We start from the raw sequence: 26,944 nt of genomic DNA on the forward strand, positions 1-26,944 counted from the left end.
TTTCTCATTGCCTTATGATTTTTTTTTCAGGGGGGCATAAAAGGCATAATTTAACATTCTCTTTGAACTCAAGGACTGAGAACTTATTTTTTCTTTCTATTAAACATTCACATCCTCTCCTATCCAGATCATTCTAGAATGTTTTAAAGTATTACCACATATTACAAGTTAGTAACAAGGCTTTTTAGTTATTCTTGCAGTGAGTAGCACAAATCTTGTATATCAGGATACACAATTGCAGCAAAGGAGAGAAAATTATTTTACAAGTATGGTATCTTGCAAGAAAGAGCTGGAGGGTATTCCCTCACATAAAGAGGCTGGAACACCGCTTAGTGGGTGAGGCATCCCAGGATCCCTGTTCAGCCTCTCTACAGATTTGCTTAGCATTTGTGGGAAGGCTTGGCTCCCAGCCTCACCATCAACTAATCCACAGAAATAATCAGATGGAAGTTAAATGAAATTGCATTAACTCGAGATGAAAGGGAGTTCATTTGCATTTCTTCTCACTGGCCCTTGAGTGCGAACATGCAGATGCACACGCCACCCCCACACAGCCAGCAGACACAAGGTAACTTGCTGAAACAAAGCACAGTTCCTCTTACTTCCTTTATTTCCCTTGCCTTCCTCCTTGATAGTCCTAGTTATTCTTTTGAACCACCTCCACTCTGCTTCCTTCTCTTCCCCTTCCCTCCTTTGAAGAAAAGGGGCAAGACACATAATGCTTGAGAATGGATTTTTATCCTAAGAATAAACCATGAGCACAAGCCATCTTTTGTTCTGTTTACATCCCTTCTCTCCTGCATTAAATCCACTCTCTTTCCATGTGCTGGGATGGGCTAGGGCCTTGTCCAGCTTCTCTGTTTTCCCTCCCTCTTGTTGGAGAGGCATGTTTGAGTGGACAGCTGTCAGTGAGGAGTGGAGTAAGACACTGCACTCAGAAATTTGTTTGCAATTGCAGGGATTTGGTTTTTCTCCTCTCCTCTGCCACCCTGAGCATGGTCCGACAGCCCCAGGCTTCTGCCTCTCCTGGCACATCAGCACCCTCAGGAATATCCCTGCTGTTCCTGTCACCCAATGTCCCGCAGTGACAATGCTGAGGTGAGGAACACTAACCTACACGGTTTCACACACAAGCACAAGCAGCCAGGTTAGATTTCTCACTGAAATGCCAAGAGGGAAATTGAGCCACCTAACTTACTAGCATGCTGGACCACACAAGCTGCGAGCTCACACTTTCTGCTTTTCCTCCAAAGAACGACAACAATCCCATCACAGAGCAGCCCGCAGGTCACAGCTCCCAGCAATAGGATGGGTTCAAACCAGGCTCCACCAGTACAGAGAATTACACACAGGTCTTTCACTTTTCCTGCCAACTACAGAGACTGTAATTGCCCCAGTAGGGAAGAAGAAACAATACCTCTGAGGGATCTTGGTTTCTATTGCAACGCTTATTTACATGTTCTATTATGCAACTAATTAAACCAAAAGAAAGAGCTACCATCATTGAAACTGTGTTCTTTAAAAAAAGAAGCAGTTGGTACTGCATGTTGCAATCAGCCTCCTCCACTACAAGACCAGTAAGCAAAATCTGAGTACAGCACCCTGCTCTCCCTGGGGGCAAGAAGTGAAATGACTTGTTTCTGGATCCCAAAGGACTTGGGAAAGAAATAAATGCTGAATCATCCAGCCTCGCCAACACTGGACATTCACAGAGGCAGAACAGCTGGATCCTGCAGAGCTCTGGTTTTGAGTTTAGAGTACAGTGAGTAAAACTCTTCAAGTTTGGTACTTCAAAGCTGGGCATCCGCTCGCTAGTGTCTACACTGGATAACCACACCTGTTTGCATACCCTGTTTTTCCCCTTGCCTCAAGTTCTTCCTCTGTACAACATGGCTGATCACATCCACATCTCAGTGAAAAGTCACAATAATACAGAATTGTAAGGATATGGACCATAAGGCACTGACATCACTGACAGAGCTTTTTTAAGTACCCAAAATACCGGGCTTTTTCCAAGCAGAAGGTTACATTGGGATGACTTTTTTTCAGCTCAAAAAACCACTTCTTTCTTTGACGTCAGTGATTTCTCTTAAGAGACAATGACTACTGAAAATCACTATTTTTTCTATCATCAACCCCTAGCAACTTGTTACAACAGATGTTTGCCCAGAGAGGTTGTGAAGCCTCCAGTCTCGGGGGAAATCAAAACCAAACTGGGAGTGCACCTGAGCAACCTAGTCCTGCTGACCGCTCCTTTGAGCAGGAGCTTGAAGACTATCATCAAGAGGTTCCTTCCACCTTCAACTATGCCACAAATCCGATGTTGCTGTCAATTTCTAGAGCACAAAGGCACCTGAGATAAATCTTTGGAAGTGTTAATTCATCCAAAAGACAAGAATCTTCTCTGCCATCTTAACAGTGAGAGAAATCAATTTATAAGACATTGCTGTACTTAAAAGCAGCGTGTCATAACTGCACCATTTCCCCAGGAAAGTAAAACAGCTATGGCTGATGTTTCTTTTGATTATAAAACAGTCTGTATTTAAAAACACGGCATCAACAGACCAGGATTATTTGTAATATCTGGACAAAGCTGCAAACATTTATCAAATCTTTTCATTTGATGGTTTGTTCTTTGCAGGCTGGTTTGGTCACAGACCAATACTCTCCTGAAATTCACTGTCCACGGACAGTCGCAGGAGAACTCCACCCCTCTCAGTTCCCACACTGCACGGAAAGCCAAGTCTCTCTGCTTTCCCTTGCACCACACTTAGGTTTCAGCAAGGGAACTCTTGGTCTCCACATACTCCAGTGCTGCTCTTTTAACACCCAGGACACTTTCTGCTGTACCAAATTTCTTCTCATAATCCAGGTAGCGTTTGAAGAAGAATTTCATCTTCTTTGGTGCCAGGCTCAGGTGTATGACCCTCTCAAAGATGTCCCTGCAACAAAACAAAGTGATTCAAATCCCTGTGTTGGTGACAGCACTCAATACAAGCCGTGTACCCTGTCTTGTAACAAAGAGCAGAAAGTCAGGGGAAACATTCAGGGGAAATTGCTGCGAAGTGGTGGTGCTTGAAGAAAGAGATTCCTAACAGCTGGTCAAAATCTTCTAAAAGTAGAAGTCTTTTACTTGCTTGCAGAACTCTAAGGCTGCTGGTCAACTTAAACAATGATCCAGACACTGCAGTGGACCCTGCATTCATTAAGTGGATGTGGGAAATTACTTCCTTTTGGCACCTCTCAGAAAAAAAAAAAATTCCATTTTTATGTTACAAGATATAAAGATTGATTATTAAAGATTGATCTCACCCTTCAGATACAAGGCAATCCCTGCAGAGCGACAGATGAACCTCAATTCAAGGCCTCTATTTTCTGTCATGCAGGCCACTACTTATAAAGCAGTCCCCCCCTGGCCTATGGAACTCTGGGGTCTCCTCAGTCCCAGCAAGGATAAGCACTTCCACATACACCAGTTCTGTGAAAGAAAAAATCCCTTTTGCTCTGCTCTGGGAACCCCTACACAACCTCACACTGCAGGTACCTCTGCTCTTTTCAGGTGTGCTCTGCCCCATCCCAGCCTGCTGCACCACGACTCACCGTACTTCCTTCTGGCTGCCATGCTTGATCATGATGTCCATGTAGATGGACCAAATGTCTGTTCGCTTGGGATAGCTGCTGAGAGTGCTCTCAAAGAGGGCCTTGGCATGTTCGGTGTCCCCAGAATGGAACTCCAGCTGTGCAAACCTTGAAATGACATCCAAATCTAGAAAAAGTAATGACACGTTAGGGTATCACAGCAACTCTCTTTCATGTGAACAAACACAAGTGAGAATTACACAGGACAGAGATAGGCACAGAGACAACACCATCTCTACCCAGAGACAAAAGGCTCTGTTGTAAAGAGGTTCTGGACCAAGGTGGGATCAAAGTGGGAGAGAGAAGGGTCACAGTTCACTTCCCATTTCAGCTCTCTGCAGGAGAGAGAGGTTTATTTTTATATTCATAACGTATCATGCAGCACCCATGGGCAGCCCTACAAACCTGGGCTTAGACAAGTGAACTTTTCTAGAGGGCTGTAAAATTCAAAGCTGCCTTTGCTTTGGGTGCTTTGCTTTTGTGCGTCACAGCAAATTCTATTACAGGTGGATTTAGCAGTGACATCCAGCTTGAAAGCTCCTCTTCCCTGAGTCAGCTGGCTGCACTTTTCACTTATTACAAATGCTGTCACAGGCAGAGATATCAGAAAGCAGCCCACCCCCGTCAACATTAAGCTCCACATTAAGGCTGGGGCAGAGAGAGCTTACGTTCTTTGGTGGGCAGAGCCTTGAGAGCACGCTCCAGGAGCCTGTGTGTAGCCTCAGTCTGGCCTTGCTTCAGGAGGAAAGAGGCATATTTCAGCCACACGGATTTGTCCTGACGGAAACGCTTCAGCATCGTGTGGTACAATTCTTCTGCTTGCTGGAAGGGCAGAGTTGGGTTAGATCACACAGATTCATAACAAAGCCTTGTAGCTTTAAGACTCTTATTCTTAGGCTGGGTATCTCTGAACACTTATGACATAAAAGCAAGCATCAATGCATCCTTGCCCACTGTCGATCATAACCATTAATTCCAGTTAAGAACAGGAGAGGCCCAACGTCTGACAGCTGGAAGCTTACACAGCCAGCATTTGCAGTTTACTGGCATGACTGAATCGGATACATGCCAGGGACCTGCTTGCACTATCTCACCTTGTACTTCTCAGAAGTGGCATAGATGTCACACAGATGCTGGAAGACTTTCAGAGGTTCATTGTATTGAACTGCTCTCTCAAAGACCTTCATCAGTGTCTCCTCAGTACCATACATGTTCTCCAAGTTCAGCAGAGCTACCCAGACATTCAGCTTCTCCTGTTCTTCCCTTAAAGCAGATGTGAACAAGAATGGTTAGCCTTTTGCCAGTCTTCACCAGGTTTTTGCAAACAACCCTACACAGACTGACTGACTTGCAGCAGGCCTCCAGGACAAGAAAAAGGCCATACTGCTCCCTGAAACACCAGTTTTGGAACAGAACACAGCAGTTGATTCACACTACAGTTTTTTATCACTGTTGTTTGCAATTAAAAAACAGAAGGATGAGTCAAGAAAGCACAACATACTTAATCATGCAGTAGAGACGATTTAAGGTACAGCCCTATGGCAAAAGCAACAGGAGTTTCACCGTTTGTTTCATGGTTTGATTTAAGGACAATATCACTGGCATCATTATGCTCTTCCAAACACTTCCAACTGCCCAGAAGAATGTCTGCACTCAGGGATACCTTCGGGAGTTCCTGCACTCATGACCTGCAGCAGGTCAGCTGTGGGCCAGTGGTGGTGACTCAGGCCAGACCTTCAAAGGGCCAGGGGACAGTTGCTACCATTTAATCCTTCCGAGCTCACTGAAAGAGACTCTGCCACTCCACACACACAGACACACACTGACACTACCCGTGTTCTTCCACTACAACTACCCCGTCATGATTTATTCTTTTGGGCAAAGAAAAGCAGAGCCCCATTACTACCTGAAACTGATTGTTTTAAGTGCTCTCTCTGCCACAGCTCTGGCCTTCTCAATCTCTGTAGCCTGGAGGTGGAAAGCCATGTACTGCAGCCAGAGGATGGAGCTGTTGGGACTGCCCAGCACCAGGCGGTCGAAGTCATCTGCTGACTGGGGCTGCCGACTCGGGTCCATTAGAGCTGCCTCTACTCTGCAAAGCTCCTTCTCCTTCTTCTGCTTCTCCAGCTCCTTCTCCTTCTTTGTTTGTTTCTTTAGCTGAAAGAGCAAAATAGGAGGACTCAGGAAGGGCAGGCACTTTATGGGGAAATAGGCAGGTCCAGCTAAAGCACAGCCAGACCTCAGTACATCCAAGGCTAAACAGCTTCCACAGGAAGAGATGAGGCCAACTGTTAAAAAGAGGATAAAAATGATACACATGCCCCATCCCTTCTTACGCAGTTCACACCTCAAAGAAGAGCAGCAGTACCTGAAATCCCTTTTTTTTAAATGAAATACATTGAGGAACCGAACACTTGGCTACTCTTGCATCCCAAGTGCACGATCCACACTTCGCCCTTCTCTCTTATTCTTCCATCTTACCTTCCAGGGTAGTACTCATCACCACCCCCTTCACTCTCTAAAAATCCAACACAATTTCTCCCCGTGTACAGCTGGGGCATGTTGCTGGATCACTAAAGTGACTCTGGTCTTAATTTGGAACCAACAGTGCCATAGTTCTCTGCCTTGTTACCTTGGGCAATAAAGCATCAGCCATGCATTGCCTTTACAGAGGTGAGTTTTGAGGGACAGGGGAAATCCTGAAGAGCAAACATGAAAGGAGTTCATGAGCTTGTTTCTGATTTTGCTGAATTGCTCTCACTGGAAAACCCTTCTAAAGGTTATAGCATAAAAGAAGACTGTTTTTTGGTGTTTTTATAAATAAGAGGACTGTAACTTGAACGGTTTTTCATCTCCAGGTTTTTCTGTAAATTTACAACACTCAGGAAAGCAAAAAACAGAGCTGACATTAAATAAAAAAATGTTATGATCATGAAAACATTTGTTTGACTCTACGTACTTATTTTTTTAACAGGTCAACATGAGAAACCCTATTTTTCATGCAACCATGCTAAAATTGGGCCTTTTCTCCTCTGCTTCAGAGATATCTGCTGTGTTCAGAATAGCTGAACAAGTTCTGTGTCAGCTGTCAAAACATGTTCCCTTGGGTTAAAAGGCTTTGCTACAGGGCAGACAGACATGCAAATACCAAAACATCACATTACAGCTACTGTGTGGTGTCTCCTGTGCAGACAACACAATTACAAAGTACCTTGGACTGCATATCCTCCTCCTCCTCGCTCTCCGAGCTCTCTTCTTTCTGATCCAGCACAGGTATATCCACTGCATTGTCTTCATCCCAGGTGAAGCCCATGGAAACTTGCAGCCTGGGAGCTTCACCAGGCTTCCTCACCTGTTTGGAGGAAGACAGAAAATGCCCTGGGTTTTAATTGTAAATTTTTGAACTGAGATCAGACAACTGCTCTGTGCTTGTGGCATCTCTCCATTCAGTACTATCGACTTCTTGTACTTGCAAACAGCCCATCTACAAAAACATTAACTCCATGACCAGCTTTGCTGTAATTTAAATTCCATCCACCTCAAGCCATTTTCAGATGACACAAATACCAGCCTGTGTCACTCCTATCTGCAGCAGTAACACTTACTGTCTTTCAAGTCAAACTGACACATATCAACAGGGTTAGAAAGCCATTTCAGGCTCAGGTTCTCCTCCAAACTTCTCACCTTAGATTTCTTTTCAGTTGCCTCTTCCTCCTGGTCATCCTCCTCACGGTAATACACCTCAATTCCACTGTCATTTTCCTCTGCTGGGCAGATCTTCCTCTTCTTTGGCTTTGCCTCCTGCAACAAGTGGAAATGAGTGGATGGTGGAGGGCAACAACTGCGACGATCTTAAAGGCAATTCTGATCACAAAGTAAAGAGCCTGGCAGCAGAGAGAGGGCAATGCCGTGGGACAGCATCCCCCACTACTCTCTCAGCTAACAGAGAGTGGAGAATAAACCCACACTCACCTACAGAGGGTGCATAGACCAAAGGGACAGGGAACACAACTGGGCTGTTATCTCAGGTAGATCCCACCCAAAAGGAATAGTTTTTGATCTTTGTAATCCCCAATGCAATTTAATCTTTTTTTTTACCTCGTTTGTATAATTTCTCAGCCTCATCCTTCTGGTCTGAGACTGGGATCTTTCTGGTCCCTTCAGTATTTGAACCATCAAAGTCCTTTAGCATGTCCTGTGCAATCACACCCATACCTGACCACTTTCAGAATTTCCTCTTCTCCTTTTTGTCTTCAGCTTAGGCTCTTCTCTTTGTTCATCATCTGGCTCTTTTTTCTCTTCCTCTGCACCATATTGTGGTAGGCCTAGGGATTCAGGCAAGACACTTGGCATCCCAGTGTCCTCAGGCAGGAGAGAGAGCTCAATATGTTTTTCTCTTCTATTTACACTGTGGTGCATCGCCAGGAGTAGCAGGACAGAAGAATAAGAAAAAAATCAGAGCATTTACAATGACTGCAAGGATCTGAACTTCTTTCAAACTTTCCTGTCTTTTATCCTCCCTCTTTCCATCCTCCTCTCCTCCGTCCTCTCCTTTCTACTAATTCATAGTCCCTTTTAAAGAACATTGAACCTACCCAAGCACTTTGGCAGTGAGCAGTTTTCCCTCAGGCAGGTACTTTTCGTATAAGGAGTGTTTCTGTACAAAGTACGGGGAAACATTCTGGAACAGGATTCGACCCAGGAGAGAAGTGGACAAGCTGAGAAGAGGAAGAAAACCAAATATAAGTATTCTACAGCAGGGGGAAAGAAAAATAAAGTGCACTTCTATAAAGTGTCTCACTAACTTTCTCTACTTCAATTTCATATGTTAAAGACAGTATCCATGACATCTTGATTCCCAGGAGGAAATTCATTTTGCAACCTCAAATTATGCCAGAGACCATCCCCAAATGAGATTCCATAATCGTACATTCAAAATAAATTCTCCAAGACACATCACTTGCCAGAATAATTTTCTTAAGCTACTCACCCAAAGAATACACCTGATGGAGTAACCGATTTGACATAGCCTCTCACTAGCTGGCCTTTTTTAACATCCTTAATACTCACTATTTCAATATCCTCCACTTTGCTGTTCACCTTCGGATTTAGCCTAAAAGAAAAGAGAGGTTAGAAGTTAAAGTACTCATCTGAATAATCCCCATTCTGCTCTGGATAGCAGAAAATAGATCAGTATTAACAACAGCTAGTACTCTCTGGAAAACATATTGGATCAAAGACACCCTTCAGTTTATTCAAATGTACTAATGGACTACCTGCATCTCTGCCAAACTCTACATAGCATTAGGGAATACATATGCTGCTGCAAACAAAGCCAAACACATCAGCCTTCCCCGACACTAAGAAAATGGGGAGAGTAAAATGCTGTCTGAAATTTTGCACAGCATTTGCTTGGTGTTTCCCCCATTTATTTCTAAGATACTTAATTCCACACTTTTGTTCCATAAGGAAGACAAAGCAAGCGGCTCAGTTTTAAGAGACATTTAGGGCCACGTCTATTATTTAATCAGAACTGTTAAAATGCAGCTGAACATTGAAACATAATGTTTGTATTGCAAATTCAATGGTAGAACTCTCCCTTTCTTCCCAAATGAACAAACAAAAAAAAGAAAACGTAGACCTAGAAACTATGACAAACAGAAATGAAATCTGAACCCACTTGAGCAGCTTTATGTTAAGTGTCAGACCCTTCAGTGTTTGCTGATACACAGGAAAAAACCTTGCTGAAGTAGGAATGAGTACCACCCCTTACAAAAAAAAGCATTCCTCATTCTTTTAACACTTCTCACTGATCTTCCCAAACAAACTGTATTTCAGGATAATTTTTTTCACTAGTAGGAGATCAACAGACTAGAGGGATGACACATACCGGGACTGCCGGAGAGATAGCTGGATTTTACCATTCTCATTGGAGAGGATGTAACACCTGCACGGCAGAGCATGGGGAGAAAATAGAAAGCTTTTTTACACACTAAAAAAAAGCCACAGGTAGGAAATAGACATTTACACTAGCAGGAAAAGAAACAAAGCACTCTGTTCCTTGGAGCACTTTCTGTCTAATACAAACCAGCATGACACAATAGTTCATAAAACTAGATAAAGGACTTTTGAAACATGTCTACTTGATTTACCCAGTCTCTACTGCCAGTACAAAAGAGTTAAAGATCACCTGAAATCACTTGGCCTGTTGCACTCTCCAACATTCCCAACAAGTATGTGAAGCAGGGAAATGCAATTGCTTGTGCATTACAAATGTAAAACCAACTCAATTGCTAAACAGCCCACAGAACCACTGCACAGCTGGGATACCTGGCCACCCTTAGCCCCACCAGCACCTTAGCTAACAGAGTAGCTACTCTCAAAAAGACAGTCCATGAAGACAGCTGAAAAGGGGCTTCTTCATAAACGGAAAATACAAGACCTTCACCCAAACATATATAAGGGAAGTCAGCATCACTTCTTAGCCACAGACTGACCTTACAGTCTGGCACCATCTCATGGCAGTGAAAAGCCTGTCACTGAAGGAGGATATTTCTAAGCCTTGCAGCTTGAGGGAACAAGGAGGACAATTACTGACCTGACAATCTTGCCAACTTTGAACTTCCCCAGAGGGTCCTCTGTGTAAGTATCACTCAGGTGAAAGATGCTGACTTTGCCAGTCTTCCCACCTGGCAGTGCAATGGTCAAACCAATGTGTGGAGTCACCTTTGTTATCATGCCTACAGAGATGGTGTCCTGCTCCAGTGACTGAATTCCTGGAAAAGATGAAGGAGGGAAAGGGCTTCGTAATACTTGAAAACATGAAGCAACAGAGGTAGTAAGTTAGTGTAGCTGATTTTAGTTGCCTAGTCACATATTAAATGCACAAACTTTTAGTAAGGTGCAGTCTATGCCATCTCTGTTCACAGTAATGTTTGCCTTGGTAGCCCAGACAAGGTCCCTTAGTTGCATAATTCCAAGATCCAGAATAACTGACGAATGTTGATAAATGTACCATCTCATGTCTGAGATTAGAAGGAAATATATTCAGAAGGGCTCTGAGAAGGGCTTCAGGCTGAGATACTAGCAAAGTGATTCTTTATTCTAGAGGTCTGACCTCCCTTGTCTTAGATGCTGCTACATCTGGGTCAGGGTCCCGGGGGTTAGTCCTGTTCTACAGCTTGGCTCTGGAGTGTAACACCTTCACCTGAGGGGTCAGTGCAGGCCCAACTCTGAGTAAAGCATCACATGTGGTGGGGTCCTGCTGTTAAGGCTCCACAATACCTGTGAGTGACAAGCAGAGGTTTGTTTCAGTGGCATCTGTTCCAGTCACTGTAGCTGATATTGCCTGGCCATTTTTAAAGCTCTTTTCTGGATGTTTTAAGACCTGAAATAAAAGACACATTTCCACTTATTTCCAGAAAATGAGCTTTGCACAGCTCTGACTAGTGTTTCCCCTACGAAAACATCCTTTACACATCCTATAAACATCTTTGATGTGCAGTTGACTGATAGCTCAGCACTGCTTCAATGGCTCGCCAAACTAGCTACAGGCACAGTACTTGCTTGTCAGCAAGGGGCAGCAATACCTAAAGGGCAGAGCACTGGGTTATGAGTTCACACAGATGTCAGAAGTGTCTGCAGTCATTACTTGTGGCCATGTGGGTGGAAAAAAAAAAAGTCTGTGTAGCTCAGCAGTAACAGCCTCTTACCTTGGTGTTCAGAGACAGCAGCAGGTGAGGAACTCTTCCTCGAATGTCAGGGCCAACTTCTACCTCCAGCCAGTTTTTGAGCACGTTATACTAAAAAGACACCAAATAACCAGAGAAGACAGCATGACACCTTGGGGGAAAACAAAAATCTTCCCTGGCAGAATTTTTTCATAAAGTTTTAAAGCTAAAAATAATTATTTTTATAATTATTTTTTATAATTATTTATATATAATAGAAATGTTTTTTATAATTATTTATAATTTAAAAATAATTAGAAACAAAGCCTTGGCTTTTGCACCAAGCAAAATGGTGGTTTGGATCCTATTCTTACAAGCATAAAACTGCTGTGGTTCACAGGCAAGTGCACACAGGGGACAGCAGCAAGCGTTCTTTGGGCTGGTGGCACATTCAAAGGCCATTTCACTAGAGCCTGCTGGCAACAAACAGGCCTGTCAAAGAGGACAAGTCAGTCTGACTCCATCAAATACAGAAATTTTTTGTTTCCTTCCCCTACTTTCCCTGTAAGACACTGCAGTTGCCATGGGCCACTCTCACAGTTAATGAAGACCATAGTCTTCAGTATTTAGGTCTGAGCTAAGGCCCCCTGAGCTCACCCCCACTTGCTGCCTCCCCCAGCACACTTCCTAGGAAGACTCTGACCTCACCTTCTTTACAAAACAGGTGACTGTCTGTCCAACATTGTACAGTCCGAGTTTCTTGAGGGAACTGTCTTCTTTAAGGTTCAGCATTGCTGTGAATTCCCCTTCTTTTTCACTGTTTGCAAAAGAAGAAAGAGGACATTAGTAAAACAGCTTTGGTCCTAATGATAAAGATGGAAGTTAGAAACCCAGGGGAATGTGGTGAGCTAGTACTACTGTGACAATGTCCCCAACTGCATTTTTCTGCAAGGAATTAATTCTTCCCTGATCATAAGGGGGAATCTTTCTGACATGAATAGACATGACAGAGTCCAGATTGGCAGAACCTGAAGCCAAAAGGACATTCAAAGGAAATTATGTGCCAGGAGAGCACTGTGATGTTTAACACAGCTACAGGACCCAAGTTAATGTGGAAAAGAGAGTAAGAGGTCTTGCCTCACGACATACATGTGGAGGTCCTTGCTCATGGCCAGCTCCTTCACAAGTGGGACATACAGGGGACAGGACATCCCAGGATACAAGGTCTGTAAAGGATGTGCAGACAGCACAGAGGCCAACCCCTACCTTGGTCGAATGCTGAGCTCTGGAATGGATTGTGTGAAGTGTGGATGGGTAATAGGCAGGTACCTAAATAAGAGGAAAAGGATCAAAGTTTCTCATGATCTCCCCAGGCCCCAATCACCCACATTTAATCCCTCTGCACTGGCAAAAAAACCCCAGGTGCAAGCCCTCTAAAACTACCAGAGCCTTCCAGTTCCAGTTCTTCCTATTACTATTTCAGTGGAAATTTAGGTAACCAAAATACCCCAGCAAATTTAGTCCCTGGAGGCTGTATTTAGGGCTTCCACTGGATCTTAATAGTTTAGACATCTTTTTTTCTTGCAATCTATACTCAAGATAAATACAGTGACACAGGTAGAAAAAGAATTCACTGAAAGCTGGATCTGGGATAGAATGTAACAACAGATTTCCTCAGGTCTCAACTACTCCAGCAAAGGCAGCTGTAACAGCACCTGTTGACAGAAGATGTCCTAGATGACCTGAATTGAAACACAAACTGCTTCACCCTTTGCATTCCCCCAGAAGCAATACCATGTACAAGTCTCCCCACCTGTGAGTATTCACATCTCTGCCTCCAATGACTCGAGCAGTCACTTTCTGTCCAGCTTTCAGAGTAGAAGTTGGAAAAGAGCCTAGGGGCACTTCATCCAGAATCCGAGAGGCATGGATTGAACCTGTCAGCTTGTCATCAATAGCCACAGTGACGTGGGTTGGTTTGACGGATTTAACGGTACCAGTAACAACATCCCCCGGGGACAGCGAGTGTTTCACAGCAGGAAGCACCTCCTCTAATGCCGTCTCCGATTCGTTCCTCACCCTTACAAAAACATTCTTCTTGGCTGGGCCTTGTACTGCTGGCAAGACCCCGTGGTCATTCTCCTTCACTGCTTTTAAGGTTATAGAGATTGTCTGTCCCACCCCCAGTTTCTCTGAGTCGAAGCGGAAGGTGTCGTTGAAGTGGCAGGCGATGGGGACAGCTGCCAGCTGGCCTGTTTCCAGCAGAGACACGATGGCAAAGTGCTCTGTGATGTGCTGCACCACCGCAGAGTGCTGGGAGTTCTCTCGGAGCCGCTAGACAGAAATGGACAGAGTGACTCCTCCTGCTGAGATTTTGATTTCCTCCACTCTACCTCCCACCGTTCTAAAAAACGAAACGGCCCCCCCTTGAAATTTATTAATCACCTACAGTTTGCCACACAAGCAGAAACATACAAACCCAAAAACAGAACACACACTCACTCGCTTGGGTCTTTGCTTTAACAGCTCTTCCCGAAGAGAAACATACACCTCGGATGTGAGGGCATCCACATGAAGAACAATGGCCTTCCTTTTCTCACCAGGAGCAATATTTTTGTCTACAAATGAGAATAAAGAGATTATGTCCTGACGACAGTGAAGAATTCTGAGCAACTGTGATAGTGGTACATGACAAAAGGTTTAATTCCTGAAGGCCAAAGAGTGCTTAATTACTATTGTATCTGAGCCAAATTAGTAATAAACATATAATAAGTCTCTTTAGGAACAGATTCTTACAACATTAATAGCAATGAGAAAGAGAGCTTTTTATTTGGAAAAAAGTTTAATGCTTTCTTCAGTGCTTTACTAAGTTGATTTATGAAGATGCAACTCTTAAATAATGAAGACAAGGCCGACTAAAAACAAAGTCAAGATAATATAGGTTTTGAAAAAGATTTTCCTAACATTTGCACAAAACTATCATCAGTCTATCTGTTGCTAAGGGAAAAAAAAGAAACTCTTCTGACACAGAAGTGCTAGGGTTATTACTTCTGCTGAAGTCAGAGGTTTATCTTGCTTTCATTATTTCAGCAAGTACGTGTTTGCACAATATGACACCCTTCTTTAATTTTTGAATTGGAAAATACTGAAATTACAGTCCTGTTTTAAAGTCATTGATTTTTCAAGAAAAATTGACAGCAATTTCAGATATTCCTTGGAGTATGTTCTTTCTAAAGGAAGAAGGAAAAAACCAAGAAAGCTGGAGCTTGTATTAATACTTGTCTATACACAGTATGGTTCAACTAAGGATCTCTGGGCACAAACTAGATGCCCAAAATACGAGACAGGATTAACAGAGGCACAGGGAAGTTTGTACTATATTTTCTGAATCACATAGATGGGCCAGCAAGACATTGGGAAATTTAACTACTCTTCAAGGCCATCCCTATTCTGACCAGACTTCTCCCTGTTAGTTCCTCATCAGCAGAATTCATTTTGGGAGAGGTTTCAAAGCAGAAGGCTGAAAACCAACACAAGCAAAGGAAAGACCCTCACCTCCCAAATGGTAGCGGGTGGCAGTTACAGTCAAGCCTGTGACAGAGCTGCCACTGAACAGTGCTGAGCCATCCTCCCTCACGTCCTGCACGACCAGATGCACTCCCTTCCCAGGCACCAACTCACAAATGCTGGGGTCCCCTAAATAAAGGAAAGAAAAAGTGGGAAGTCAGTGTTGCTTATGTTGTTTCTTTGCAAAACAAAGACAAGGCTTTGCATTTACTCAGTGGTACATGAAGCATTCATCTGCCTTCATAAGGGAAAACAAAGCCTAGGCTCCTGAATCTGTAGAAATACAAAGTAAATTCTGAGAGTTAAACAAAGTAGAAACACTTTTGTGACACTAAGGACCTAATAATTTTGGCGAGAATATTTTCCAATCTTACAGGAACACTGGCACCCAGCATTGCATATGGAAAAAAGTGAAAGCAAAATAGATTAACACTACAAGCACAAAACAGACCTGTCACTTCACAATTACAGGAAACAAACATTAGAAAGTACTGGATATAAGAAGAATCTTAAAAAGACAAAGTCAGAATTTGATAAAAGCACTAGAAAAACAGCATGTGAGAAAACCCTTGCTGGAGGACCTGTAATGCATGTAGGCAAATCTATTTGAACAAACTCATCCTCATGGGAGTACTGTGTTTGGGTTATCACAAGCACTTGACCCAAAATCAATGCAAGAGGCTTAGCAGACTTCAATGAAAGCAGTTTCTTTGGCTTGTTCCAGCTGTACTTACAAAAAGCCTCTTGTCAATGGCAGGCACTGCACACACATCCTTTTTCTAACAAGCTACTTTGGGAAGTGAACTCTTTGCTCGAACTGAACTTCCTTTCACTTAAATGTTTTTCTCTTCTTGTTCCTTTAGAGCTCCTTTCTTTTTTTTTTTTTTTGGCCCTGATACCCTTTAGCAGAACATTTACGATCTTTTACCTCTTCTCAACAAGTCCCTGATTTCTTTCAGCTCCTTGAAATATTGATTCAGGAGGGCAAAGCTCTCTGCAGCAGAATCCCCTGAGCTGCACTCGGACACCTTCAGATTGAGGAGCACACGCTGCTTCTCCTCATCAGTGCTCATCACCTTTGCAATCACAGTCTGTCCAACCACAAAGTGGTCCTTGGTGTCTGTCACAAACTTGTCACTCATGCTCTGTGCAAAGGAAACAGAGGGCAAGGTTACTGAGCACAGCTGGTACTGATCAACCACCCACAGAGCTGTTCAGAAGGGTTTGAGTTAAGACTTCATGAAAATGCATAAGAGAAATTAACAAAGACTAAGAGAAACCCATCAATTAAAATTAACCACTGAGGTCACATGAAATCCTTGTTGAAGCTTAAGCTCACTTGAATGAAGTGCCTAATTTCTTTTTGGAAGTGGTTTAAAAGGCAAACCAAAACCCTTTTACCCTGCAGCAGGAAGCTGTGCAAATGCAGGGCCTGCAGCCCAGTTGTTCCCTCCCTGTTATTGTACCTTTGCTAAAACCATGTTTCAAGCAGCCTGATCACACACATGCTGCTTACTGAAGTGGAGGCATCGCTTACCACTTTAGGTGCCAGTCCTGTCACACCAAAAGGGAACTCCACAAACACTCCAAAGGGCATCACATTCCTCACATAACCAGTCAACAGCATGTCAGGCTGGATTTCAGAGAAGCTTCTCACAACTTGCTCCTCCTGTACAGCAGAAATCACTGCAGACTTTCTGCTCAAGATCTGAACAACCAGTTAAGAAAAATGGGAAAAGATGAATGAAAGGAGCACAATGCCAAGCAAATCTCTCAGTGCTGCTAATCACTGGGCTAAAGCACTTGCTGCAAGTTAGAGTATAGGAGCTCTAAATGCTGTAATTCTAATTTCTGTCTTGATCTTCCTACACAAAAAGTTAGCAACTCATGTCTCTTAAAGTGCTCAGCATTAAAGATGCATGCTTCACAGTAGCAGAAATATCAACTTCCTAACAATTCAGTTCAGATTTTTGATATAAAAGCAGCAAAAATTTCCCTAAGGTTGTGATATGAGTAACAGCTCAGAAGCTGGTTGGGAAAACAAGTCAGGTCACAATCTCGTTCTGAAGAGATTCTAGTCCCAGCTGAGCCTCACTTCTAGCACAAGTTGTAATGACTCTCTGAAGTATCCCTAGCTTGACAGGCACTTCCACTTCACTAACTAGTCTATCTTCTCTTTTGCAGATACTCTGGATTCCTGAGAGATACCTCCTTCCTCAGGCTTTGTTTGCCTGGTTGAGGTGGCAAAGGATACAATGTGCTCTCCCTTGACACTTAGATACATAACTCTGGGCAGGACATCTCCCTCTTGAAGACAGTGCCACAGGAGCTTGGAGGTAGCAACAAAGTCAGACAGGTGCAGTGTGGGGATCCAGGCTACCACATTGTCTTCATCTTCTAAGATGGAAACTTCTAACCCATTATCTTTCTTCTTCAAGATTTTCACATCAACTATCTGAAAAGAGAGCAAGTACAGTGATATAAATTCCATGGGTTTTTGAAGTCATCTCTTTAGATGCACAGGGTACCAAATGATGTGCTGCAGGGGATCTGATGTTGCCTCCCAGCAATACATGAAAAACTCCCACATCAACAGGGCTGAGCTTAAAAATCATGCCAGCACAGAAGGTAAAATAAAAACTATTTTTCAGCTCCCAGAGAAATAAAGAGCTGGAAACATTCTCTTGGTTGTGACTTTTCATTTGAAAGGCGAAGGGAATAATTTAATCAAGATTAGAACTGTCTTGTTCCTGCATTAGCAAGATCTGCAGGGAGTTGGAAACTGTTCATTGCACAAACAGGGAAACATTTCAAAACATTTCTCTAAAGCTGTCTTTTTCCAGGGAGCAGCTTTTGGAGCAAGAAAATCAGCAGCATCGAGAAAATAAAATAAGAGGACTCCACCTAGGAGTAGGAGCACTAATTGGTACCTCCAGAAGGACTCTCCTGGGACTCCTTCATCCTGACCTCTGAAAACAGATCCAGGAGGCCAACCACACAGTAAGAAATGCACATTTAACACTAGTTCCTGACCACCGTCAGCTTTCTTGAAGCAAAGTTGTTCAAAGTGATACCAAATCATATGGAAAATAAGTAGGAAAAGGCTAAAAAGGAATCAGCCATTGAATTCAATACCTCTCCTGTTTGATATTTCACTTCCTGTTTCTCCTTTGGAGTACATTTCCATTTGTCCTCAGGGCCAGGCTTGCTTGATAATCTGAAGGACAACAAGAGTCTTTCCTGCTGAGGTTCACATTTTAAGACCATTACTTTAAGAACCTGCAGAAAAAAAAAAATAAAACAGAAGTTAAATTCAGCCGACCCTCCTCCTCAGTGTGCTACCATCTACAAAACAAGACAAGGACATACATACACAGTACATTTTTCTCTCACACCTGAGGATAGCAGGCCAGTGACTAGAACTTAACACGTTCAACCACAGACAAATGTCATTCTGATCACACAGATGGAAAATAGAAGTACATAATCATTAAATGACCTTGTAAAACTATGTAGCAGCAGAGTTGAGAACAAAATCCAGAACTCCAGACCTGCAGTCAGAAATTTTGACTAGAAAATTACCTTTCTCCTTAGCCAGCCAAAAAATAACAGGATTAAAGAAAAAGAAAAGCACCAGAAAAAAAAATGAAGAGGGCTGAGATCTCTGTAAGTCTGCCCATAACAAAGACCAGAACTTGGTGAATAACACAGTTCCTTAAGTGCCTGTAATTGAAACCAACAGGATAACCAGAGTAACACCGAGGCAGAAAAACATAATCCTTATGATTCTGTAGGTAAGAGTTTTAACTTCCTTAGGAGAAACAGCAGCCTTGAACCCCAGACTTCTACTGAGATCTAAGTCACATACCACGTTGCCTCTTGCAGAACATAGAGAACCTAGAAACAAAGGCAAGTCTGACATACTCAAAGAAGAGCTGCCCTTTTTACAGCCTACCCTGTTTAAATGGAGCAAAACTAAGTAATAAAGTGAAAGGACATAAACATCTCCTGGTGTAGCTGGTTTCTCAGGGGAAAATCCACATTGAAGCCAACTCAACTGCAGATTTCTCTTTTGCATTCAAACACATGGCACAACAGAGGTATATTATTTACCTGGCCTTCATAGAAGACTTTATCTGGACAAGATATGGGATCTGAGCCCAGTTCATTCTTGGGTACCAGACCTTTGACATCATTGTAGAACTTCACAATGCAGCCAAATTCCCTTGCACACACTACAAAGCCATGTGTGATCAGGCCTGGCTTTGCATCTTCATAACTGGAGAGGACTGGAAGCTTTGATTGGACAAGACTTTTCTTTAGAGTAAGGATCAGCTTCTTTCCTCCAGGACTGCACTCAAGGACCTACAAGAATGGAGTATAAAGAAGTTCAAAAAGCATGTCTGCTCTTGCCTGATCAATCCAGCTGCTAAATACTCAGAAGAGAAGAATGTAAAGCAGCTGAAGACCCTATCTGGCAGCTCTCACCCGACACTTGACTTCATCTCCTATGTTGTACTTCTTCTCAGGCTGCTTCAGGATCACATCAGAGAGATGGAGGGATGGCACAAGTCCTCTAATCCCATCAGCCACTTTCACCTGCATCCCAATGGGTTTTAGAGAGAGCACTTTGCCCTAGAACCCAAAATAGGGGAAAGAATTGGTAAATTCAGCATGAAAAACAGCCTGTGTTCAGGTAGGAAACAGCCAAGACACTATGACACCTACAATCACCAAATCTAAATACACTCTAAAAAAAAAAATCTTAGACCAACCTACAGTCCATCCAACTAATCTGACCCTTTAACTTTTATATACTTCATAAGGTTGTCGTACAGCCTCTTTTCTTTAAGTATAGACTACTTCCGCAAAATCCCTATTGGCGCCAGCAAGCTAGAATTGTTTCCAGAGACGTATCCAATACAGCCACAACTCAGACACAGTAACAATCATAATGAGTAACTTTCTGCCCATCAGCTCATTGTGATGGTTCATACATGAACTTTTACTTTGACTGCAAGGCAAGTTTTAGTTCCTTTCACTCAAATCTAAAAATGTATTCATGGCCACAAATAAATGACTGACTGTAGATAAAATTTGATTGCTTTCGCCACATCATGAATAAAAACATGAACAAAATGGGAAGAGTATTGCATTCCATTAATCAAGTCCTGCAAGGCAAGGTTTTTCTCATTTTCATCTCACTAGTCTGGATCAGAAGTTGGACATACATATTAGGCAGAAGGAGTGCACATTGGCAAGATCACTGTTTTAAGCGTAACATGCCCGAGTCTTTCAGAAGCTCACCTGCACCACATCACCCGTGTGGATATCCTGGTATTGCAGAAACCGTGCTTCAATAATCTGACTAGGGAAGAGACACGAAGAGAAGACCAGTCAGTCATCTTGAAGGAAATCCAGGATAAGATGAGACAGTCCCATATCTGACTTGTCCCAAATATCCATTATTCCACACACTCCCCACAGTGTTCTACAACTCCAGAGCTGTGTTTTACTCCAACTGACCTATCTCCCAAAACAGCTCTTGGGACATAAGTTCAGGGAGGTTCACCAGGCTCCATTTCAGGTGACAGTCACATAGTTATGGCCCCATGAAAGGAGAACCCACCATCTGCTTTGCTTAAAGCCACAAAGTTGGAAGAACTAAGAGGGAGTTTATAATACAAATGAGCTGGAAGATCAAGGCTCCATTTCCTGCTGAGCCATGGTCTTCTGACACAATCATGGCAGAATTTAGCCTCCTTGTGCCTCAGCTCACCAACAATATTGATGGTGTCCCAATTCCATAGAGTATGGGGAATATGTGCAGGATGCCCAGACAACCTGATGTGCCACAACATAGATACAAGTCAAAAACCCCAAATGGCAAGTCCAGCAAGGCAGTGTAATATTTTCCACTCTCAAACACCCTTCTAATTCTTCAACCAGTTTTCTGGAAGAGTCTATCATACTCACTGCTTCAGAGATACAACACACATCTCATCCATCAGGCTGTAGTCTATGATCCGACATTTATGTTTGCAACCTTCCTTAAACGCCCCAGGTTTAAAGGATTTTCTGGTTTTTGAAAGGTGTTTCAACTAGAAAAAAAAGGAATTACAAGTGAGAGTTTGGAAAGTGGAAGAACTGATATGAGCCTTAGGTTGAAGTGGTAGCATCTGAAAAATCTGTTCCTCTAACATTCTCTTTGTGCAGGTTTCACCAGCTCTTCCACAACAACCCTCCTACATTTCAATTCAAACGAGGGGATGTATCATTTGACAGACATCCCCCATGCTGTCTTAATTTTATTGTATTTTATTTGTCTCAAAAAGAGGATAAAGGCAAAAAATAAAACCCTCTCCGAGCCCCCTTTCCCAGCAAGCTAAGACAGATACAGAGGACTTGCCCCACCAGCCTGGTACTTACCCGTGCAAATGCAAGAGTGCCATCATCAAGCTCAAAGACAGCCCCAAACTGCTTGTAGAAGGCTTTCACCATGGCCTCCTCCAGCACTGCCCCCATGCGCTGGCCGGGGAGCTGGCGTGGGGCTCCCCCGGGGTGCAGGAAGGGCGGGCGCAGCGTCAGCCGCACCGCCCTCGACGTGGGGTGTACAGACAGCACACAGGCCTTCACCTGGGAACACGAGGTGCTCATTAAACAAAAGAGGACAAAGGCACATCACTCATGCTTGTAGACATTCTGCTTGGTACCTGAACTCTCTGTCCATGTACAAGCATTTTTCAGTATTGCTACTAAGACATCACTCTGGTTCTAACAGCTTCACCAAGGAGGGATTTTTGCTTTTGTCTGTTGTTTACAGACTAAGCTGGTATCAATGCAGGCAGGGGAACACAACCACACAAGTCATGTTTCTAACCCTTGGATATATCTCAGGCTTCCCAAGTAAGTCTTCCAGGAATGGCTTTGCTCTTTACAGCTTTAAAACAGCCACAATAGTAGCTCAAGTAAAGGATGTGAAAGAAAGATATCAGCCTTAAGATTTCAGAGACAATTCCACAGAAATGTTAGAGAAGATAAGAGATGTAAGCAACGTAACAACTCCAGGCATCCTCCACCCTCCTTACCACTTGATCTGGAGAATAGCTCATGGATTTCTCTGGGTCCATGTGCATGAAATCCACAATGCCAGTGAAGTAAGACAGAAATGTCAGTTTCATCCCAAGTGGAGCCACCTAGGAAGGGGAACAAAAAGATGCCAAAAAAATTTTTGGACTCAGTTTTCATGCAGCACAGAGAGCAATTCACACATTTCAAAAAATGGCACTGTCAGTGTTAATCAACAAGCACATCACAAGAGACAGAAAAACTGCTAACAGTTCTGAATTGCACACTGTGTTGAAAAAACAACCCTTTAGTTTTTTGATAATGCTTTGTGCACTCTGAAGACTACTGCTACCCTGTTGAATACTTTACCAGTAAAGGCCAGAAAACACAAAATGAATCCTGTTTTGATTCAGACTCCATCACCAGCTTCAGGCTGAACCCTTTAACTCAGGGCATCACAACCAGAACTGAGACCAGACCTCAGGTGAATGTGGTGGTGTCTAGCAGATTATGTATGCTACTGCTAAGTAATTGAGACCAAGAAGAAATTTTCCAGGGCATAAACTCCCATCTCTGCTTCACCTGTCTCCTGCCTTCAACAAGGCTCAAAAGAAACCAATCCAGCAAAAGAAACCCAGACCAGAGCTTACCTTCTGCACTCGAGCTTTCACCACCAGCCCTGGCAATAAATTAGAGAGTGCCCAGTTCTGTCGCTCTGAGGCAACGGATGCAGCCACCTCTGATCGGTCAATGGACAAACAGACCACCCTGCCTTCATTCTTCACTTCCACAATGAGGCAGTTCAGGTTCTGGCCTATTTTCAAGTCAGGCCCTACAAAAACAAGTCACAGCATAAAACCTCTGCCAGGAACACTGAGGATTTCCTCCCACTCTTTCCAACCCTTTTACATAGTTCCCTCTGAATCTAAGTGAAGTTTACTGCCAGCAGGGCTTGGAACACAGTCTGTCAGATCACAGGCTGAAACACAAAGGCTTGCTGCAGACCAGCCACAAAACTGCTGTTTGCAGTAACCTGCAAAGACTCCACCTTGACCCAATCCCACCAAAGTGCACTAACACCACAGATATAATAAACTTTAATCCCTGTCATTCTCCACCTCCATTTTAACCCAGCAGATCCTCCTGCACTACTTCTTACCTTTCTTGACTGCTTTGATGTAATTTTTGGCTTTCTGATGAGGCAGGAAAGCATGAGTCCCAGTGACACCAATATCTATGAGGTAGCCATGGTCTTCCACACTCAAGACAGAGCCAGAGAGCAGCTGTTGGGAGGGAAGCATTGCAACTCAGTAATGTAATGAAACAGCTGGGTCTTCAAAGAATGAACATATGGTAAGAGATTCCACACCCAAGTACTCACTTGTTTAGTATGGACAGAGAATTGAACTTTTCAGAGCAGTAGCAAGAACACTACATTCTTTCTTATTACACAGCTCACCTACCAGTGAGGTCTCATCTCTGCCCTTAACTATGAATGTATGGAGCTCACAAACCAATAGAAAAAGAATTGTGATGCTCAAAAGTAGCAGGTGCATACAACCATACAGCTGAAAACACAAAACATAAACAACCAAGCACCTCTGCAAGGCATGTTACATATTGCTCTGTAAAAATTAACTAAGAAATCTACTCAGAAAGAAATCATTAAATAACTTGGCCATATTGAAACAGAATGAGGTGAAATAATTTCATGAATGACAACCTGGAGACAAGAACTAAACCCACCCTCTCCTCACAGGTCTCTTCCATGGTGGGAACAGCTCCACATTGTGCTCTGATCCCATTCAAGGACAAACTGAAATGTTCCTGCATGCACCATGCAGGAGCCCAGGAAGGCTGCGTCAGACCCAGAAAACATACCATGCCTGCTGCTAGTGCTGTAGAGCTCAGGCCCTTGTTGACCTTCTTGGGGTCAATCGATAACTTGACACTGCGACGTCCATCGGCACTTTTCTCAATACTGGTCACGATGCACCTGACCAGTGTCCCTGGAGAATACATGTCTGGGAGCGAATTCAACTCCTGCCCAGCAACATGATCAACAGAGAAACACAGGATTTTTACAGTATTAAATAACGTAAGGCTAGAATTTGTTACTGAAGCAGCTTTTGAAAATAAAACCCCATGGGAAAGTCCTGTTTCTCTGTCAGCACCACAATAACAGGCAGGAAATGCCACAAACACCAGGATCTCAATAGAGAGGCAGGGATGACACTATGTCATGTCAGCAAGACTGAGAGGCTTTGCTTAAAAACAAACACTGTGTGGGCTGGAGCCAGGAGACTGCAGCTGAGGAAACATCTACAGAGACAACAATGACCCTAACCTCGCCTCCCCCTTCAGCAGGGAAAAACACTTCTCCTGCCACTGCAGTCTCTTCCATCACTGTTATTTATATGAAAATGGAGACAGTAAAAGCAACTGTAAGGAAGATGAAGTTTGCTTGGTCTTTGGTTCATTGACAGTGGCCAGAAACAGCTGCAGCAATCACATATTGCTCCCAGCTCGATGGGAAGAACCAGCAAAGGGGTAGTGCTAATCCCGCATTCCACAACACCTTGGGGAAATTTAGGCACCGCTGACACCAGAGAGACAGGGTAACTGATTTCATCCTCCTTTTTTCTAGCAGCCAGCCATTATCAGGAAATTGCAAAGTTTGCTCGGAAAATCCGATTCCAAACCAAGGGCAGTCTATGTCAGGCTGCTAAGCAAGACCTCAGGGTTGGTTCTGAGGTATTAACAACACGCTCTAGCTCCAAGCACAAATCACAGCCCCGGTCCCAGGTCTCACCTCCAGGAGTTCTCCTTGGGCCACCTGCTTGGTAAGCAGTTTGCTGTAGGCATCACTGATCTGCGTGACCGGCACAAATCCGGAGAGGCCGTTGGGCAAACTGATGGCGAGCTCATAGTCACTGACCTCTTTTATACAGCCAAGGAGCAGCATCCCCTCACTGAGCACCTGGCAAAGTGGGAAAAATAGCAGACTATGGATATCTTGGCAAGTCAGTGGTAACAGGGGGATAAGCAGTTAAGTTTTATACTGGATCACATATATATTTGACAGGTTTAGGGAGGAAAAGCATGCCATTTTCATATAGCCTGGAAAAGAAATGCAGACAAAATCAAACATTTATGCACCAACCTCAATTGTGAGTGGTCCAATATTCATAATATTGTCTTCAGCAGCAGCTGTTTTGTCTGCCTTGAACTTTTTCTGCGTTCCTTGATCCTTCTGGCTCCTTTTTCTTTTCTGAGGTTTTTCTTCATGTTGAACCTAAAGCAGATTACAAGCCCAGAAGGTTGAAAAATAAAAGTGGATAAAGAAACAAACTTTGCACTAAGACAGAACTCTGCTGCCATGAATAAAATACTGATTTGGAGGAAAAAAGAGAACCATCTTGCTAACTGTTGTCTGTCTACATGTAAGCCTTCCAAAGTATCTCCTTTGGGCTGAGGCTGATTATTTACAAAGCTGAATCTTGGGAAGAGAAAAGAGTGGTACAAGAGATCTGCACCACACTCTACTAACAGAAAGACCAAACTCAGCCTGTATCCAGTAACACCAGGTTCACCATGCAGCACCTTGGGATAAGATGCTTGTAGAAAGTTTAAAAGCTACAGCCTGATCATAATTTTCACTGAACTTTCTCTGTCATCATATTCAACACACATCAGACATCAGGGATCTTTAAGAGATCACGAGAAAGGTGGACGTCAGCAGTCATCTATTTCTGGGAGTCCTTTCTGTAGTTTAATGTAGAAGTAACATGTAGGAAGGGTTGCAGTCAAATTCTGACAGTGGAAGAGCTCTGAGAAGTTAATCAAGAACACACAAACAACATACATCAAACAAATTGTCCCGCTCTAACTTTGGCTTGGGTGTTTTTCCCTCTGCAGGTTTTTTCTGGATGCCCCCTCGAGGAAAGTTTTCTTCCATGGATGCCATGCTTGAACTGCTCTGGGACAAATGACAAAGCAGAGATGAAACATGCAGTTATTGTGCTTGTTCCTCACAAACACTGAGTGTTCGAGTGAACATAAGAGCGAACTACCCCCAAAGTAAGAAAGACTTTGGATGGGTGCTCTAGTTAGCAAGTGACAAAACAGAAACTTACATCCAAATGGATTTAACATTTGACTACAATGACGTGTTGCAACGGTCCATTTAACTATGCACATCCATAACACTTTTAACTACTGCAAAATTTCACTGAAGTATTACAGTATTAATTTTTAAGGCACTTAGATGCACCACATATGTATTCATAAAACTGCCTTAACTGTAAGTTTCCCAAACTGGTCTTTATTATATTCAGTGGACAAAGTGAAATTACCAGCTTCAGTCATGAAGGAGAAAGCTGTGAGCAAAACACTACATAAGCTTGGCCTGTATTTTTACTTTTTGAATGCCGCTCATGAAGATCAATATAACTTGTTAGCTCTTTGTCTAAGCCAAAAGTATATGTATATAAAATAGATATTTAACCTTACTATTTCAACCAGTAAACACCACCTTGCTTATTAGGCCACATTTCACTTTTTACTACTACTAATAAATATTAATAAATAAAAGTAGTTGTTAGTATTACATTAATATTGCTTATTGTGCTTATACTACTACTTACACCATTGCTTATTATTAGCCAACTGTGCTTCTACAAAAAATAGCGCTGAAACCCTATGTTGCCAAACTTGAAGTAACGTGTTAGAAATACAATTCCTTTAAATGGAAAGCACATTACAAAGCGAAAGCCCATCAAGGCACGCTTCACCTGAGGGCTCGCTAAGCAACACAGACAGCTCCCACAGCCCGCTCCGCGGGAGCGGGCAGGACTGGCATCTTACCTGCCCGGGGCCGCTGCCAGGAGGAAGCGCGGGACCGGGTGTGTTCCCGGGATCGGGATCGGGATCGGGTTCGGGCTCGGGCTCGTTGCCGGGAGCGGGAGGCGCGGGAGGCGCACGCGGCGCGCCGGGCGGAA

General features: G+C 43.3%; 1 protein-coding gene across 2 annotated transcripts; it reads right to left on the reverse strand.

Annotated features, from left to right (window-relative positions):
- Nucleotides 1-2,359: 2,359 nt before the first annotated feature.
- On the reverse strand, nucleotides 2,360-26,944 carry PDCD11 (programmed cell death 11). 2 transcript variants are annotated; one of them, XM_010409364.4, is made up of 36 exons: nucleotides 26,811-26,944; nucleotides 25,810-25,918; nucleotides 25,108-25,239; nucleotides 24,757-24,924; nucleotides 23,826-23,987; nucleotides 23,104-23,227; nucleotides 22,595-22,776; nucleotides 21,965-22,072; nucleotides 21,306-21,512; nucleotides 20,853-20,977; nucleotides 20,184-20,244; nucleotides 19,365-19,511; nucleotides 18,990-19,241; nucleotides 18,012-18,155; nucleotides 17,131-17,331; nucleotides 16,414-16,584; nucleotides 15,805-16,021; nucleotides 14,865-15,005; nucleotides 13,812-13,927; nucleotides 13,123-13,643; nucleotides 12,576-12,638; nucleotides 12,018-12,126; nucleotides 11,352-11,441; nucleotides 10,924-11,026; nucleotides 10,238-10,415; nucleotides 9,530-9,586; nucleotides 8,630-8,752; nucleotides 8,235-8,357; nucleotides 7,855-8,047; nucleotides 7,324-7,440; nucleotides 6,851-6,991; nucleotides 5,546-5,796; nucleotides 4,734-4,902; nucleotides 4,308-4,461; nucleotides 3,601-3,766; nucleotides 2,360-2,942 (listed from the first exon to the last, which is right to left on the reverse strand). In XM_010409364.4, exons 2-36 carry the CDS (start codon nucleotides 25,909-25,911, stop codon nucleotides 2,771-2,773), a joined length of 5,490 nt encoding a protein of 1,829 aa, XP_010407666.2. In that variant the 5' UTR covers nucleotides 25,912-25,918; nucleotides 26,811-26,944; the 3' UTR covers nucleotides 2,360-2,770. The 2 variants fall into 2 exon arrangements, with proteins under 2 accessions (XP_010407666.2, XP_010407659.2); XM_010409357.4 differs by having other exon boundaries at nucleotides 25,810-25,923.

This window comes from Corvus cornix, chromosome 6, assembly GCF_000738735.6.
Source record: "Corvus cornix cornix isolate S_Up_H32 chromosome 6, ASM73873v5, whole genome shotgun sequence".
Classification (NCBI taxonomy): Eukaryota; Metazoa; Chordata; class Aves; order Passeriformes; family Corvidae; genus Corvus; species Corvus cornix.